The following is a 17356-nucleotide window of genomic DNA, read 5'->3' as shown; positions in this document are numbered from 1 at the left end:
GGACAGCAAACTAGAAGCCATTTTGTTGTACTGGAAAAAGAACTGGTTAGACAACGTGAATCAAGTTACGACTCTGCCACTTACTGCTCCCTGGTCTAAGCAAACTGCCCGCATAGTTGTGATAGTAATACACCTAACAGTAATTATATGTAACAGATACTCTGAGCCAGGTATATGTTAATTACTTTAAACAGATGACCTCTTTTAATTTTCACAACACCAATATTATCCCCATTTACAGATGAGAAAATTGAGACTTATAGAGGAGCTGAATAATGTATACAATGTCACACAGCAAATGACGAAATGATGAGGCTCAGTTTGAACTCAATCTCCTGCTACCTTGTTCCAACCTTTATCCTACCATTCCATTATTCAAAACACCTACCACACTGACCCACACTCATCATTCTCTGTATAAGACAAGGCTTTCATAATTCAAAAGCATCATTCATGGGAGGTTGGAGTTTCCCATGCTTAAAATTCTTTTGAACCCACCTATAAGATAAACTTTGAGACACAACCTAAAGATATACTTTCCATGAGTGTTCTCTCTACCTCATCCAAACACCCCATCTTGGTCCTAAGATAACTTTGTTTACTCCTGTATTATACTTACAATGTTATAATTCAATTGCTTTGTGCTTGTTTCACTCTCTATCTATCCTGTGGATTCTCAATGGCAGTCACGAAATGAATGCGTCTTTCTATCCTCTGCACTTAACAAATGCCCAGCCACGTTGGCTGAATAAACTAATGTCCAGACACAGGGCTGTTTAGTTTTCTTAAAGGGCAAATAAAAAGGTCTTGTACTCATGAAGTAAAACAATAAACTTTCTAAACTGTAAGAGCATCTATAACTATTTATAATTGATGCTATCCTTACCATATAATCTATGAACTAACCTGCGGCAAGTGTTAATCATCCTACTCAATTAACTTTAATCTAAGGTTTCCTTAATTGTGTGCTTAAATTTGAGCATATTTAAATTTTTGCTTTTTTAGGCAAAATCAGTTATTTTTCCTGCCCTAAACCACACAATTTTGTTTATCAGCAAAGTGGTAAAAACGATGCCCTATTAGCACAGTGGTATACCCTACAACTGGCCAGAATTTCAAATGGTTTTTTAAAACCAAGTACTTCTTTATATATAATTAGTAAGAAAGTTATGTATTTATTTCAAAGTTTATATAAAATAATAATTACATAAAGAAGAATTTAAAAAATTTAAGATTAAATCCCAATTCTAATACTGCTTAAATTTTTTTACTGGGTCATTTACTGAAAGGCACTTATTAAACAAGCATTTGAAATTTCTGCAACGTAATAATTACTTCACAGGTATGTGCCAATAGTGCCATCCACTGTTTTTATAAGTGTTCTTTTCTAAATACAGTTTTAGAATGCATTAAAAATAAATAATTTTAGAATTTCATTTGTACAATATTTTAGTGAAAACAGAGTATTCAGGAATTTCATTGAAGACATCAAAAAAGCTAAAAATCTCAGAATTACTAGTTTTTATATAAAAGTATAAATGTAACAAGTTCAACATTGCCACAAATACTTCAATTTCACATACAAATATTGATCGACTTACGACCTACGCAACTTACGACTATTCGACTTTACAACCACAGTAGCTAGCCACAACTGCTCCACGTCTGGCAGCACAAGCGTTGGGCTTATGACAGTGAGGACCAGCTTCAGGCAGCACTACCATCTCCATGTGCACCATTTCAACTGTTATCCCAGACTCGGTACAGCAATTTGTGTTTTGTGTCTTGGATATTTTTCATAAAACCCGTCCCAAGATGTCTACCAAGAGGGAATTGTCTTTGCAAATATTAAACCACTTATACTGGTAATGCAGTGTTTGACTTAAACCTGACGAATGTAAAAATAAGAAACAAAATGGTGTAGAGATGATACAAATGGCATAAAATGAACAAAGAAAATTATGATATATAACAATAATGAAAGAAAGTTATGATAAAATATGACTTAAAGACTTTTATAACATCATTTCACAGTACTGTACATATAGCCTACTCAACTTACGACCAAATCGTGTTACGGCCAGTCTGTCAGAACCAATCATGGTCGTAAGTTGAGCACTAGCTGTATTTAATTCTTTAAGTTTAACTTCATTCATAGTCCAAATTAACATATTCTCTTTTTCTACAAATAATCATGTATAGTAAAAGAGAAGTAATTAGAATGATATTCCAGCTCGGCCAGAAAATTTTTCTGCATTTAAGTAGCACTGCTGTCACTGAAATAATAAAATATTCATGAGTGAATACTGTGAGCAAGACAATGGGCTAAAAGTGATGGGAGAGACTAAGATTAATTTAAGTTTACTTTTCATTCATTTAAAACTGAACAAGTAAAAGACTGATTGATAAGCTGATGATAAACACCTAAATTTAAATTCTAGTACGAGCAACTTTCTTGCCTAAATAGTACAAAGAATAAGAAAGAAACGGGTCTTGGAGAATTTTGGTAGCCTATAAAATATAGCAACATCAAAATTCTAAGAAAAACAGAACAAGAATAAATATAACAGGTTTCTACTGAACGTAGAGATGTGCCAGAAGAGCAGCTACAACCCCTAGACTCAAGTTTCACATGTCCATTTAGGATGTCTAATATACTTTTGAAAGACTTTAATGTACAGAGAATATATAATGCATGAGTTGTTATAAGCTGCAACTCTAAGAAAAGTCTCTCTTTGCTAGTATTTAATCAGAAAGGCTACCTTCCAGAAAGTATTGGTTATGTTTTAGCAATTTTTTATTTTGGTCAAAAGCAGAGGTTTTGCAAATAAGCATAATAAATGACAGAAATATGTTTTCATTTGTGAAAGTAGTACTTAACTACTAAACACAAGTGGTTAACCAATAACATAAAAGACAGTAGAAATGAGATCTCATTAGTGAAATCAGTGGCACTAAACATAAGTAAATTGGCTAAAATATTTTCCAAGTAATGTAAAGAACCTTGCAACAACACACTGGCCAAGACCAATGTTTTCAAACTATCTATAATGACAGACCAGGATTGTTATTACAAACTCTTTAAAAAAGATTAGTTTTGGGTTTTGGGGGATTTTTTTCCAGTAAAATACAATTAAAATAAATTACAAGATACTGCAGTAATGTTAAATTGCCTTAAAGTTTCTAAAACGTTTGCTCTCAATTTCTATACTTGCCATAGACCAGCCATCAATAGTTAAGACCTGGCACTAGTTCACAGACCACTGGTTGGGTAGCATTGGCTTGAACCATTGAGATTATTACTCTGGCTTGGTCCTTACCCTACTCTCATGTTATGTAAAGGATTCTGGTTGCCTGAAGCTGAATGTATGGTTTCATCATGCAAGGTTTAATTTAATCAGGCAAAGGAGAGAGAATAAGAACAAGGCCTTCACCAAGTGTACAAGTGCTGGGGCCCGGGCCTGTTGGCTCAGTGGTAGAGTGTTGGCCCAGCATGTAGATGTCCTGGGTCCAATTCCCAGTCAGGGCATAGAGGAGAAGCGACCATCTGTTTCTACACCTGTCTCCCTTCCCTTTAGCGTTCTTTCTCTCTGTCCCCTTCCTGCAGCCATGGCTCGATTGGTGAAAGCAAGATGCCCCGAGCTTCCCCTCACATGGCTCTGTGGAGCCTCCTCAAGCACTAAAAATAGCTTGGTTGCTCAGCTACCAACAGCCCTAGATGAGCAGAGCATCCCTAGTAGGGGGCTTGTGGGATAGATCCTGGTCCCGGGGCATGTAGGAGTCTGTCTGTCTCCTCTACTATCACTTAAAAAAAAAAAAAAAAAGCTGGACTGTGCCACCTTACTTAACAAATTCTTACTGCAGATTTTTGGACTGAGACTGGCTTTCATTATAATCTGACAGCTGGGTTATAGGGAAGCAGCTACTTCTCATTGGTAGCTACTATTCTATATAAGAAAAAAAACAAGAGCTATGCATGACAAAATTGGCTTAGGGTAATTTGCAAAGTAATATTGAGCCATAATTTTAAAATAAATGAATGACTATAGTGTGCTGCTTTTTTTTGGAAAATGTTTTACACTGAGATAGTGCCTCTTGGAGAGAGGTGTCATGATCTTGTAAGAGCTGTCTCTGAGGACAGCACCAGGCTGAAGAAGCAATTCTCAAGCAAGCAGATTCAAACAGGACCACGGCTTATACAATCAGGATATGTGAACATTAGTGTAGCTTAAACTGAAAAAATAAGAATATCTTATTTCTTGACACCATGCTAAGATATAAGGACTCAAAAATCATTATTGAATATAGTAATACATAGTCGTTTGAAAGAGATTATAATATAAAATATCCCAAATTTTATCTTCTCAAAATATTAAAAAGATTCACCTTAGTATAAGAATGGTCCAAAACATACTAAAACTTCTAACAGGATCTCTTTGGAATCTTAATTCAAGCTTTCAAAGAGTACGTCTAGTTATATACCTCAAAAAAACCATTTCTTTAAGGATGTAATTTCCTGAAAAGTTTAATTAAAGAGTAATATAGCATTACTATAAGATAGCATTGAGGCTTGTATTTTCAACTGGCAGTGGAAGACCTTTTGCTATGTTGCTGCCACTGCATCGCCTAGAAGGGCAGTGAGAGAAAACCTACCTTTCTCAAAGCTCTTAAGCTCAGAGGTCAGAAGAGTCACTGCTTAGAAAGAGAGCCATGCTGGGACCTAACAGCATTGTCCTGAATACGGAACAGAATGAGGTCCGAATATTCTCCACACAGGAGCTGCAATTAACTCTGTGCTTATAACTGCCTGTTTTGGATTATTTCCTTCTATGTTATTTACTTGCTGATTTGGTAAATGTTTCTCTTTTATATGACATACCGTAGTATCTAACACAATACCCGGTACTACAGTAAGCACATAATTATATTTCCAAATGTATTATGATTATATGTCATTAATAACTAGTTCATGTTTTAACCATTAGAACCAGAAAGATAACAAAATGTTATTAGTAATAACTACGTTTCTCTAAAAATGGCTTTACTTATATAAAGTAAATTGGCATTCCTGTTCTTTCATCCATTCATTCAAATATTTAGAGAGCACCTATATATCTAGCACTAGAATAAGGACTGATAAATTCTGGACATCACAGAAAGAAAGTGAAAACATCCAAGTTAGTTTGTTTTCCAAGATCTAAAATGTTATGGGGAGTAAAAAGTTTTAACAGATAATTTTTAAAATGAGAATAAGTTTAAGTACATAATCTCAAAGAAAATTACATTCCCCTTAAAGGTTCCCATAAACCATCATTTTCTGTCTCACAGATAGCAAGTAACAAGTAACAGAGACAATATGCTGTCTCTGTTTTGCTTGACAGCATGAAGAAACTGAACCAGTCTCTATAGTAAATTGCTGAAAAACTTTAAGAAAAACAAAAGACAGACAAGATAACTTTTAAAAGAAAAAGTATCAGTAAAATATTACAGGGTTAGACAGTATTTTCTCAGATGTGTTTAGCCCAGGGGAGGATTATCCTTCAAACTAGAGATAATCTGATAGTAGCTGAAAAATGATATACTGGTAACATATCAGAACTTCTAAGCAGCACTCTCAACTCTTGGCTTTGATAGAACAAAAATTGCCAAGGCATTGTCAAAAATTATGACAAAGGAGGATAAGGAAGCACAAGTTTTCTTTATGACCCAATTTCTAATTTTTTTTTTACTTTTTGTCCCATACATTACCTTCTGTCTCCATACTCCATTCTCAGTACTAGAAAAAAAATAAGGCAATTACACAAATGGGATATAGCAGGACAAAAACTGAGCTTTCCAACCTCGGCTCACTTCTTGTGTTTATGCACGTGCTGATCCCTGCTAGCTGACCATTGTGCTGGGTTGATACTTCTCTAAGTAAATATCCACATGCATCCTCTCTTGTGCTTCAGAACTATGAGCTAATTCTACTAATTTAATCAGAAAAATAAAACATGGGCAAGAATCTTTAAATTTCGTATCTTTACCTCAGAAATGATTATTTCTGGCCAAACATTTAATTAGACTCTAATGTGATATAACTTCCATTTTATAGAAAACATACAGGGTTGCTCTTCCTCTCCAAGGAGGAGGGGAGCAGCCTCCCTGGCAGACATGAGATGCACATCTTTGTGAAGACCCTGACTGGCACCCTTGAGGCTGAGCCCAGTGACACCATTGGGAACATCAACGCTAAAATCCAAGACAAGGAGGAGATCCTGCCTGGCCAGCAGCACTCGATTTTTATGGGAACACAGCTGGAGGACCGCCATCTCTCTGACTACAACACCCAGGAGGAGTCTACCCTGGTGCCTTGTCTGTGGGATGGTATCATTTAGTGAGTCCGCCCTCTGTCAGCTCTCCCAGAACTACAACTGCGTAAGATGACCAAAGAGTGTCCGCTCCCTGTACCCGTGCTGTCACTGCACAAGAGTGAGGTCACACCAACTACCTGTGCCCAAGAAGGCTCAACAAGGCCCTTCCCTCCACCACCTCCTGCGACCGGCAGGGCAGCCTTCTGCCTGAACCCGGTGACCCTGGGGCTTCAATAAAGTTTCCTTTATGTTGACTAAGAAAAAAGGAAAAAGAAAGCACACAGGGTACAATAACAAATAAACATCAAGACCAAAGGGAGAGAGGGAGGGGAAAAAAACATGGACAAGTCCTAGAGGGGAGGGGGCCTGTACTCCGATAAAGAACTGGCCCTGGCTCAAAGCAGTGTCATCAAAACACTGTGGTGCACTAACCGCAACAGTGAACTCTGCCCTCTGTTTTGCTTGACAGCATGAAGAAACTGAACCAGTCTCTATAGTAAATTGCTGAAAAACTTTAAGAAAAACAAATTGATAAATTCTGCACTTAAACTTCCTCTCATCCTTTACTCCTATATCTAAGGAAGCACAAAAGTGTCCTTTCTATTCGAGACTTATCTATCCATATAAGATCCTGCTGAGTTTCTCCCATCAGTATATTCCTAATACTTACCCCTCTGCCTCTAAACAAACTCAGATTTTTAAAAATCTTCCTGTTCTCTAAAGACTACCTCTCTTAATTTATAGTCCAACTCCTCAAGAAAATAATCTTCCTTTTTCAACATGGTTTCTAATTTTCCCAACCTATTAAAATAGTTCACCTAACCCAGTATTATTTCTCCTCCAAGGGTCTGAAGCAACTGATTATACTGGACTCCACAATCATAAAAATCTTCTCTGTTTTACAGGTGGTTCTTGTCTCCTCCCAAACACAGGCAGCACTGACCACTCACTTTCAGCGACCTCATTTATTTCACCCCTCCAACTAAAGCTTCTTTTTCACCTTGTGTTTCTATCTCCAACCATCCTTTGCAACTTCCAAACCCACGGTTACAAATAACTCCACCAGAGTAGGCCAAAGGCCGTGTTCACAACCATTCCCAAAGCTGGCTGCTGTCCTTGCTTTCCATTCCCAAAACCACCACTCTGGCCCTCTGTCCTTCCTGGCTGGATGCTAACGGCCTCGGAATTGGTCTCCACGTATCCAGCTATCCTCCAGCACCAACCCACATTGCCGGCTGGTCCCAGAGTGGCCTTCCTAATGCCTCGCTATGGTAATCTCTCACCTCTGCTCCAGACTTCAGGGCTCTCCTTTCCTTTACCACTGAATCAAGTGTATAGATTCTTCACACAAATGGTAACCTATCACACTTTTCCTCACACATACTAAAAACTCCTGACAAACTGGACAAAATTATCTACTTCATAAACAAATATATGGTCTGCTCCAATGCTTTTGTTGATTTTTTTCTCTACCTATAATTTTCTCTCATACTTAGCCTAACCCTTGGAGGCCTGCATGCCAAAGGGAATTAAGGTTGCAAATGATATGAAGGTTGGGAATCGGCTGACCTTGAAATAGTTAAAGGGTCCTGTATTATTCTGGTGTCCCCAATGAATCACAATATAATCGCATAAAAGTGCGAGTCAGAATCAGAGGGAGATGTGACTACGGAAGACACAAAGAAATACAACGTTGCTGGCACTAAAGATGGAAGAAGACTGTAAGCAAGGAATGTGGGTGTCCTATCAATGCTGAAAAAAGCAAGCAAACAGATTTCTCCCCAAGAGCCTTGCTCTTAGTATATAGTAAGACATGTATTTGACTTCTGACCTCTGGAAGTATAAAAGTTACATTTTCAAATATGTGTTTCAGATAGTTAAAATCAAAACATGGTCAGTACCTTGAACAATATTGTAACTCTACTGAAAGAAAAATAGTCCAAAATGATGAGCACATTAACCACTCCCCAAAATAAAATACTTTTTTTGAAAATAATTTTAACCAACAGCATAGCTGGAAAAGGAAAACCATGTTTATTACCAAAAAGGAGAAGTTAAAATAATATTAATCAAAGATATAAAACCCTGCTACATATGTAAGTGTAATTTGTACACCAGAAACATTTTGAAGGGAACTATAATCATGTACTTTTAGAGCTTTTTGTTTTTCTTTCCCATGAAAAGGTACAACTATTTCCTATGTCAGATGTCCAGGGGAAAAGACTGAATTCATGCAGTCTGTTGAGTATTTTATAAGTTTGAGAGCAACTCACCCAGTATTGACGGAAATGATTTCTATCAGTGGATTCTTCCTAATCTTAGGCAAATCCAGGGGTGCTCCCCCCAGCCGTTTTCCATTATCCTTTTTCTGACCAAGCAGTCGCACAGAGTGACCTTCAAATAAAGCATATAAACACACATTAGCATGAGTCACACAATTTCACTTTAATTCATTGCTGGAAACAAATGTGTTAATATTTGCACTTAATTTCTTCTTTTCTTTTACGGAGGAAAAAAACACCTAGAGAAGATGTGATCATTTAACCTAAGAAATACTGCCAAAGGGAAAAACAGCTATGTTCATGTCCTACAGTCCAAAGTGCTTTGCTTATAATGTTGGCACATTTTACTGCATAGATGAGAGAATCAGAAATACCCTTAGAATGTCTTCCCACAAGGCATAAATAAATGCTCACTAGCATAAAGCAAGAAGGTTCACCTGAGAACTCAGCATGCTGGCCAATTTTGCACTACAGGGAGGGGGGAAAAAAAGCAAAAGCAGATTATCTGCTCAAAGCAAATAGCAAATCAAAGAAGCAAAGAATAAATAAGCTAAAATTTATGAAACACTTTAGGACTAGATTTTTTTAAATGAATGTGTTTGATCTACGTCAGGTAACTCAGTTGCTTAGAGTGTCATTCAGTCAAGGTAGCAGGTTTGATCCCCAGTCAGGGCACATACAAGATTCAGCCAATAAATTCATAAAATAGTGGGACAACTAACTGATGTTTCTCTCTCTCTCTCTCTCTCTCTCTAAAATCAATAAAGAAAAATATAAAATAAGTAAAAAATGTAAAGATCAAGTGTTTTTGAACTTATTTTTTTTAAAGTTATAAAAGTAAATTAGATCATTTCTAAAACCATTACAATGTTTATAATTTTGAATTAATTGAACTCTGTAGAAAAGATGGAAGAAGAGTACAAAGAATTCCATCCCTTCAGATTTCCCAATTATTTTTCCAGGTTTACTTTGTCATTTGCTCATTATATATAGCCATTATTTTTTTATAACTTTACTAAGGGACATCCAATAAAATTTACCCACTGTGAACCAACAATTCAGTTGTATTAAATAAACTTATACAGTTGTGTAATCTTCACAAAATCCCAATTTAAGAACATTTCTATCACCCCCAAAATTCCCTCAAACTTATTTACAGTCTATCCCTGCTCCCATACCAAAAATACCACACTTTATTAATGTTGACCAACTGATGATATTTGTATTATTTCCAAGTAATGCCTATTATAATAATGTTCCAATGAATATTTGCATACAAGTCTTTATGTGGATATAAGTTTTTATTTCTCTTGGATTCCTATGAATGGAATCACCAGGTCAGGTAGTAAATTAATATTTAACTTTAGCCTGACCTGTGGTGGCGCAGTGGGTAAAGCGTCGACCTGGAAATGCTGAGGTCGCCGGTTTGAAACCCTGAGCTTGCCTGGTCAAGGCACATATGGGAGTTGATGCTTCCAGCTCCTCCCCCTTCTCTCTCTCTCTGTCTCTCTCTCCTCTCTGTCTCTCTCTCTCTCTCTCTCTCTACTCTCTAAAAGTGAATAAATAAAATTTAAAAAAAAATTTAACTTTATAAGAAAAAAACTTTTCAGAGTGGTGATAACATTTTATATCCCACCACAAATGTATAAGAGTTTCTCCACATTGTTGCTAATACCTCATACTTTAACTTTTTTGACAATAGTCATTTTTATGGGTGTGTAGTGGTATATTATTGGGATTTGAATTTGCATTTCTAATAACTTATGATGTTAAGTACCTTTTCATGTGATAATTAACCAACTAACTGTATGTTCTGTTGGTAATATGTTGTGATAGTTAATTTTATGTGTCATCTTGACAGGGCCTCAGGACCCCCAGACCTTTGGCCAAATATTATTCTGATAGGTGTTTCTGGATGAGACTGCCATCGAAATCAATGGACTAAGTAAAGCAAATCACTCACCCTAATACTGGTGAACCTTACACAGTCATTTACCCTGAATAGAACAAAAGTGCTGAGTAGGAGGGAACTCCCCCTGCTTGACGATAGAGTTGGATCATGGGTCTCTGCCAGCCTTCAGACTCTGGCTGAAATATCAGCTCTTCTTAGTTCTTCTGACTGCCCAGTTGCAGACTAAAGCTTATACCATCAGCTCTCCTGTTTCTCAGGTCTTTGAAGTTGGACCAAAACTATACATCAGCTCTCCTGGGTCTTCAGCATGCTGACTTCAGATCTTGGGAAATTCTCTGCTTCCATAATGGTGTTATGTTCCTCACTAATAAAAAATGTTTCCTCTAGTATTTTGCCAAATGTTTTAATTGGAGTATTTGTCTTATTACTGAGTTGTAAGAATTCTTTATATATTCTGCCTACAAGAACTTAGATAATATATATGACTCGAAAATATTTTCTCACTCTATGCGTATAGTTTTACATTCATGATAATATGTTTTGAAAAGTGTTTTCCAATTAAATAAAGTTCACTTTATCAATTTTGTCTTTTATAGCTCATGTTTTGCTATTATAGCTAAGAACTCTTGGCCTAACCCAAGGACACAAAGATTTCTCCTACATTTTCTTTTAGAAGTTTTACTGTTTTAGCTTTAAAATTTAGGTCTAGGATCCTCTTCGTTACTTTGAGTGCATAGTACAGGTTTAAGTTCATCTTCTCCATATGGATGTTCAACTATCCAAGTGCCATTTCTTGTCTATCCTCTATCTTTGTGCTATATGTTGTTGTACATATATTAATATATAGTTGTATAAATCCAAAAATGAACTGATATAATTGTTATACAACTGTTTTTAAAGAGAAAAATGTGAAAATATATATATATTTAAAGAGTACTTTTTATTTACCCACAGAATTACCATTCCCAGCACTCTTCATTTCCTCCTGAGAATTCATGATATCACTTGGCAGTTCTTTCTTTCTGCCTGAGAACTTTTAGTATTCCTTGTAAAGAAAATTTTATAGCAACAAATTATTTATTTGGGAATGTTTTTATTTCGTGTCATTTGTGAATGATAACTTTGCTGGATGTAGAATTATTAGTTGACAGTTCTTTCCTTTGAGCACTGACTATATCATTCCACTGCCTTTGACCTCTCTTAATTCTGATAAGAAGCCCATTATTAATCTTACCGTTGTTTCCCTGTAGTGTCACTTCTTTCTTATGCTTCCAAAATTTTCTCTTTCAATAGTTTGAGTATGATGTGTGTAGGTATAGATCTCTGTGATTTTCCTACATGCAAGTTAAGTAACTTTTTGGATCCATAAAGTAACATTTTTCATCAAATTTAGGAACTTTTCATCCAGTATTTTTTGGGTGGGGGGGCACTTTTTCTGTATCTTTCCTTCTATGACTCCCAAGACACACATATTGGTGTGCTAGATGTTGTCCCACAGGTCTCTGAGGTCCTAGTTATGGTTTTTTGTTTTTATTTTTTGACAGAGAGTGACAGATACTGAGGAACAGACAGGGGCAGATAGACAGTAAGGGAGAGAGATGAGAAGCATCAATTCTTCGTTGCAGTACCTTAGTTGTTTTTGATTGCTTTCTCATATGTGCCTTGACCAGGGGGCTACAGTAGAATGAGTGACGCCTTGCTCAAGCCAGCGACCTTGGGCTTCATGTCAGCAATCTTTGGGCTCAAGCCAGCAACCCTTGTTCAAGCTGGTGAGCCCACGCTCAAGCCAGATGAACCTACACTCAAGCCGGCGACCTCTGGGTTTCGAACCTGGGTCCTCCACGTCCCAGTCTGATGCTCTATCCACTGCACCACCACTTGGTCAGACCTGATTATGGTCTTCTCTTCTTCAGATTGATAATTTTTCTACTGGTCTATCCTCAAATTTACTGATTTCTTTTTTCTGCCACCTCAAATCTGCAATTAAGCCCCTCTAACAACTGTTTAATTTCACTTCCTGTACACTTTGTAACTATATTTCTATTGGGTTTTTTATATATAATTTTTACCTTTTTGTAATTCTGTATTCGAGTCACTATCAATGTCCTTTCCTTAAATGACAGTATGGTTTCACTTAGTGCTTGGAAGTCTTTGCTAAACCCAACAATTTTAGTCAAAGACAATTTGTACTGAAAGCATTTATTTTTCCTAAAAATGGTTATACTTAGCCTGACCTGTGGTGGCGCAGTGGATAAAGCATCAACCTGGAATGCTGAGGTCACCGGTTCGAAACCCTGGGCTTGCCTGGTCAAGGCACATATGGGAGTTGATGCTACCAGCTCCTCCCTGTTCTCTCTCTCTCTTCCTCTCTCTCTCTCTCTCTCTCTCTCTCTTTCTCTCCTCTCTAATAAAAATGAATAAATAAAATCTAAAAAAAGAAATGTTCCCTATTAAAAAAATAATAATAAAATAAAAAAAGGTTATACTTTGTTTCTTTGCATGTATCATTACACTTTGTTGAATACTGGACATTTTAGTTAATATACTGCAGCAACTCTCAATTCAGATTTCCCCACCCACCCAAAGCCTGTTGTTCTTGTTAAGTAACTTACCTGGACTAGCTCTACGATGCCTATCTCTCTAGAATATGAACAATAATTGATGTCCCTTCTTACTTTTTTTAGATTTTCCCTCAAGAATAACTTCCCAGGGCTCAACTCTGTGTCTACATAGCTTTTTATTAAGCAGGACCAGTCACACATTTGTTCAAATACCATGAACCAGTAAGATTTCTCCTATCTGCTGGTGTATCTCTTTATGAGCTGGTAAGGGCATTCCAAGCTAGAGCCATTTTCAACTCTGCCTCAACTTTTACCTTCTCCTGGGCTTCCCTGGGTCCTCTCCCTCCTCCCCTGGTTGTGTATGCAGGCTCCAGCAGGCAAAAAAGTGTGGGTGGATTGGGCCCACTCTAATCTCTGCTGGACATGTGTACTACCTCCAGTCAACCTACAGACTGTGGAGATTTTTATCAAGCTTCCTAGCACTGTCTTACCTCCCAGAAATTCCTGTTAAATCCCTGGTTAGTCTACCTGTGCACTCTTGCCAAGCAGGCCCACAACTTTTAGGGGGCAGAACAATGACCCTCCCTGTCACTTCCACCAAAATCTTTACTTTGACAGTTCTCCAAATCAACTGAGCTGTCATGGCAGAGCAGTAAAGTGGCTGGTTTTCATAGCCTGCTCTGCCCTGTTGAACTTCCTTGCCCACAGGGGTGAGGAAGGAAAATGGGAGTAGCCCAAGAAATAAACACTGCAGGCTCACACTGTTCTTACCCAAAGTTCAGTTGTTTTCACAAATAAACACTTCTCAATTTGCTGAATGCTTTTAGATGATTTCCAAAGTGCTGACATGGTTTGTTTTTAATCATTTATCCAGCTTTATCACTGCTTGAGAAGAGATCTGTTGACCTCCTCACACAGTCATGCCACAAGCAAATCAAAGCCACTTTTTTAAAAGCAAGTAACTTTAAATACATAATTACTAGATATAAGATTCTAAGCAATTATATACAAGTTTCATCAACCCTCATTTCAGAAAGATGCATTGCTTAAACATCTCAAACAGACAGCTTTTCATGACCAGAAGTAATAAAGCCATCAGTCACAGCCTTTTTGCACTAATCATTTTAATAAGAAACATTACATACTTCATTCATTCTGAAAATTCTTGCTCTGATGTAGAAACATAGCTTGAGTCAAATAAGCATTTGGCATACCAGATTTCAGATTTTCAAGATAAGATGAACTCTTCGATCAGAAGTCCAGTTAATGAAAAAAGTGAGCAAGATTGCCATGATAACATAATAGTTCTCTGCGCAAAATGCCAAAAGTTCATAATGACTATGCAAAGGCATGCTATTTTCATACTAGAATGAGACAAATTTCATTATATCCTGCTGAGACTTCAGTAATATGCACCCTGCACTAATAACATTTGATAAATTATTCATCTTCACTATCTACATGCAAATAAAGGAACATATCTCTGTCTGATAATATAATGAGTTATTTTCCAATCCAATGACTCATTAAAGAGTGGCAGACCTAACAATAGTCTGGTTTTTTTTTTTAAAGAATTGAAAATATAGTACACTAAAGACAAAGTAGAAAATAAAAGTCCCTCCTTATATCTAGCTAACAATGAAAGGAAAGAAATTCAAGCAGTCACAGAATGATTATCTTTTTTTAAAAATGATCTAGCAGAAAAAACTTTAATTGTTACATGTAAAGTATTTATGTTATTAACCAATGTTACCCCAATAAGCTTAAATATAGATAAAAATTCTTTTTCAAACAGAATTCCTGTTTCAAATTAATTTCTTGACTCTACAGACCACAGAATAAAAACATATATTGAAAGTCATTACCTGTTATATGTGGTTATAAATATTATCATCTAAAAAAACCTCAAATTTGACAGAATAAAGAATAAAATTGAAGGTGATGTTTTCAAGATGCCAAGTCTTTGAGAAGCAAAGAGAGGACATAAGACTGAGGGAAACATGCTGAGGGGTAAAGATGTAAAAAATGAAAAAAATATATATTTTTGGAGCAATTTTGCTGAAAATGAACATGCTACATTTATGAAGGGACCAGGAAGCGAGGCCACAATTGCATGCATATATTGCTTCTTTGTTTTGTCCCTTCTGGTTAGCCGCTGATGCCTAGAGCTGTGATGAAAACAAATGGCTCCTCAATGAACACTGATTTATTTCTTGACTACTGTGACTAGATTGAAGAGAAAAGCAGAAAAAAAAAATCAGGACAACAGAATTTGAAAGAGAGTGAAAGTATCAGTTTTTATATCATTTTCAATCACACATAATAAGAAATTAAAGGAGGAAGTATTAAAAGAACAGATGGAAAGAAAGATGCTCAGTGTGACCCGAGCAACTGATAACACAAGACCACTGAGAAGACAGGGATAAAGATGTAAAGTGATTAAAACAGAGATATGCAGTTTTAAAATCAGGATGAAAAAGATTACCTTATATGTCAATGGGACATGCTCAAACATTATATTTCTGATGTCCTTTATCTTTTCCATTTTAAATGTAAATCCACATTTCATCTCCTCTAAATAATGGTCAAGTGAGTCTCAGTGGGTTTATTAACCACCTTTAATATACATCTCTCTAAGTTGTTACTTACAACTGTCATAGAAAAAAATCAACCCTGTTAAAACAAATTTAATTTTAAGCCTGAGGCTTTCAGCACTTATTTATAAATCAGCTACAAAAACCTGATTCAGAGAGGGTTTTTACATTTAATCTAATCCACTAAAGAATGTTAGTGAACCACTTTATTAGATAAAATAATTATATATTACAAAAATTTCAACCAAAAGCTGGTTTTTCATATAATTCACTTATATACATATTGTCAATTCATATTACTAAACACCTTATGTGAAAGAAAAAAACAGTCATATTTTGTACAATAAATGCTATCCTAGTTGAATCAATACTCAGTGTGTTCATGGATATTCCAGTACAAAAAGTTATTTTCCAAATCCTATAGTGTTGTGTTGAACATTATTACATGTAGACCTTAGGGAAAACATCCTATCCACATATAGAGAGCCCAGTCTGTCAACATGTCAAGTAGCCAATTATAATGATCATTCACAAATAGAAAAGAACCAACCCCTGAAATACAAGCACAAAGATTGAGTGACAGAAATAAAACTACCTACAAAATACATATTTATTAATTACATTTCTACCAATCTGTCCTCCTTTGGTTCCTACAGCTAAAGTGGTTTGGACTAATTCGCTTCAGAATATTACAGAAGCAGCAGTGGCCTGGCAACTTGGACTCGTATAGTTTATTTTCTTTCCCCCTAAATTTCTTTTTCTTCTAAAGGCACTATAAACAGCCAGACTTTCCTTTGATACTGTATTCCTCCCACCTGCTTGAATGGCCATTCATTGTTTCCTTATCATGTGGCCACCCACCCACCTCCTCCACCACCAGAGAGGCCTCATGCCAAGTTTTCTTGGTTTCTCACTAGCTGCTTTCACGCCACACAATTTCAGTCTTATAAGGACACATTCAGAAGACCTGCCTGACCCTACACTCTAGGTCAGCCTGCTGGAAAATTTCCCAGTAAAGCAATCTAAAATGATGTTGGAGTCCAGGGGCAGAGGGCAGGAGAAGGCAGAAAATTCGAGCAAGAAGAATAAAAGAGTCAGTGTGATGCAGATACCAATTCTCACTTGAGTAAGTTTAGTCACATCAATCTGAGTATTATTTAACAACATCACAAAGGAATGCTCCATTAATCTGGTTTTCTACAAAATGCTTGGAGCTACTGCTTGACATATCGTTCACAGGCATTTTTAACTACTTAATCACAAAGAAAAACAAAAATGTAGCCAGAAGTTTGTCTCTACTCCATCCCATGTCATTCTTCACCTGGGCCACCTCTCAAGAAAGCAAGTAGTCTCTGAAATTCACATGAAAGTGTGACCCTCCCTTGAAATATTTTTATTTTAAAGGAAGAAAGCAAAGAAAAACAAAGAAAGTGGGTTAAATGTTAGAAGCAGCTCTCTCACAAGTCTAGGTTGGAAAACTTTATGAGAAATGCCTGAATTTACTCATAAACACAAGATCATTACAATCCAAGCACCAATTTTAGCTACTAAGATTTCATCAAGTATTATGAATTTAAATGTTAACTAGAACAATGACAACTAGAAAAGATATTAAAATAAGAAAAAATGTTAAGAATCAATGTCCAAAAAGACA

The 17356-nt window shown here is 36.4% G+C and overlaps 1 protein-coding gene across 7 annotated transcripts in view; it reads right to left on the bottom strand.

Moving 5' to 3' along the window:
• CDKAL1 (CDK5 regulatory subunit associated protein 1 like 1) overlaps positions 1–17356 on the bottom strand; it is an 875166-nt gene that overhangs the window by 565085 nt on the left and 292725 nt on the right. For all 7 annotated transcript variants that reach the window (XR_010750305.1, XM_066377142.1, XM_066377141.1 and 4 more), the window contains one exon: positions 8627–8747. Coding sequence is in view for 6 of the 7 variants with exons in the window: in XM_066377142.1 (XP_066233239.1) it covers positions 8627–8747 (121 nt within the window). In the remaining variant the exon portion in view is untranslated. The remainder of the gene's footprint in view (positions 1–8626; positions 8748–17356) is intronic.

This window comes from Saccopteryx leptura, chromosome 3 (assembly GCF_036850995.1).
Source record: "Saccopteryx leptura isolate mSacLep1 chromosome 3, mSacLep1_pri_phased_curated, whole genome shotgun sequence".
NCBI lineage: Eukaryota > Metazoa > Chordata > Mammalia > Chiroptera > Emballonuridae > Saccopteryx > Saccopteryx leptura.
Note: the sequence above shows the minus strand (reverse complement) of the source record. Positions and strands in the feature narration are given on the sequence as shown.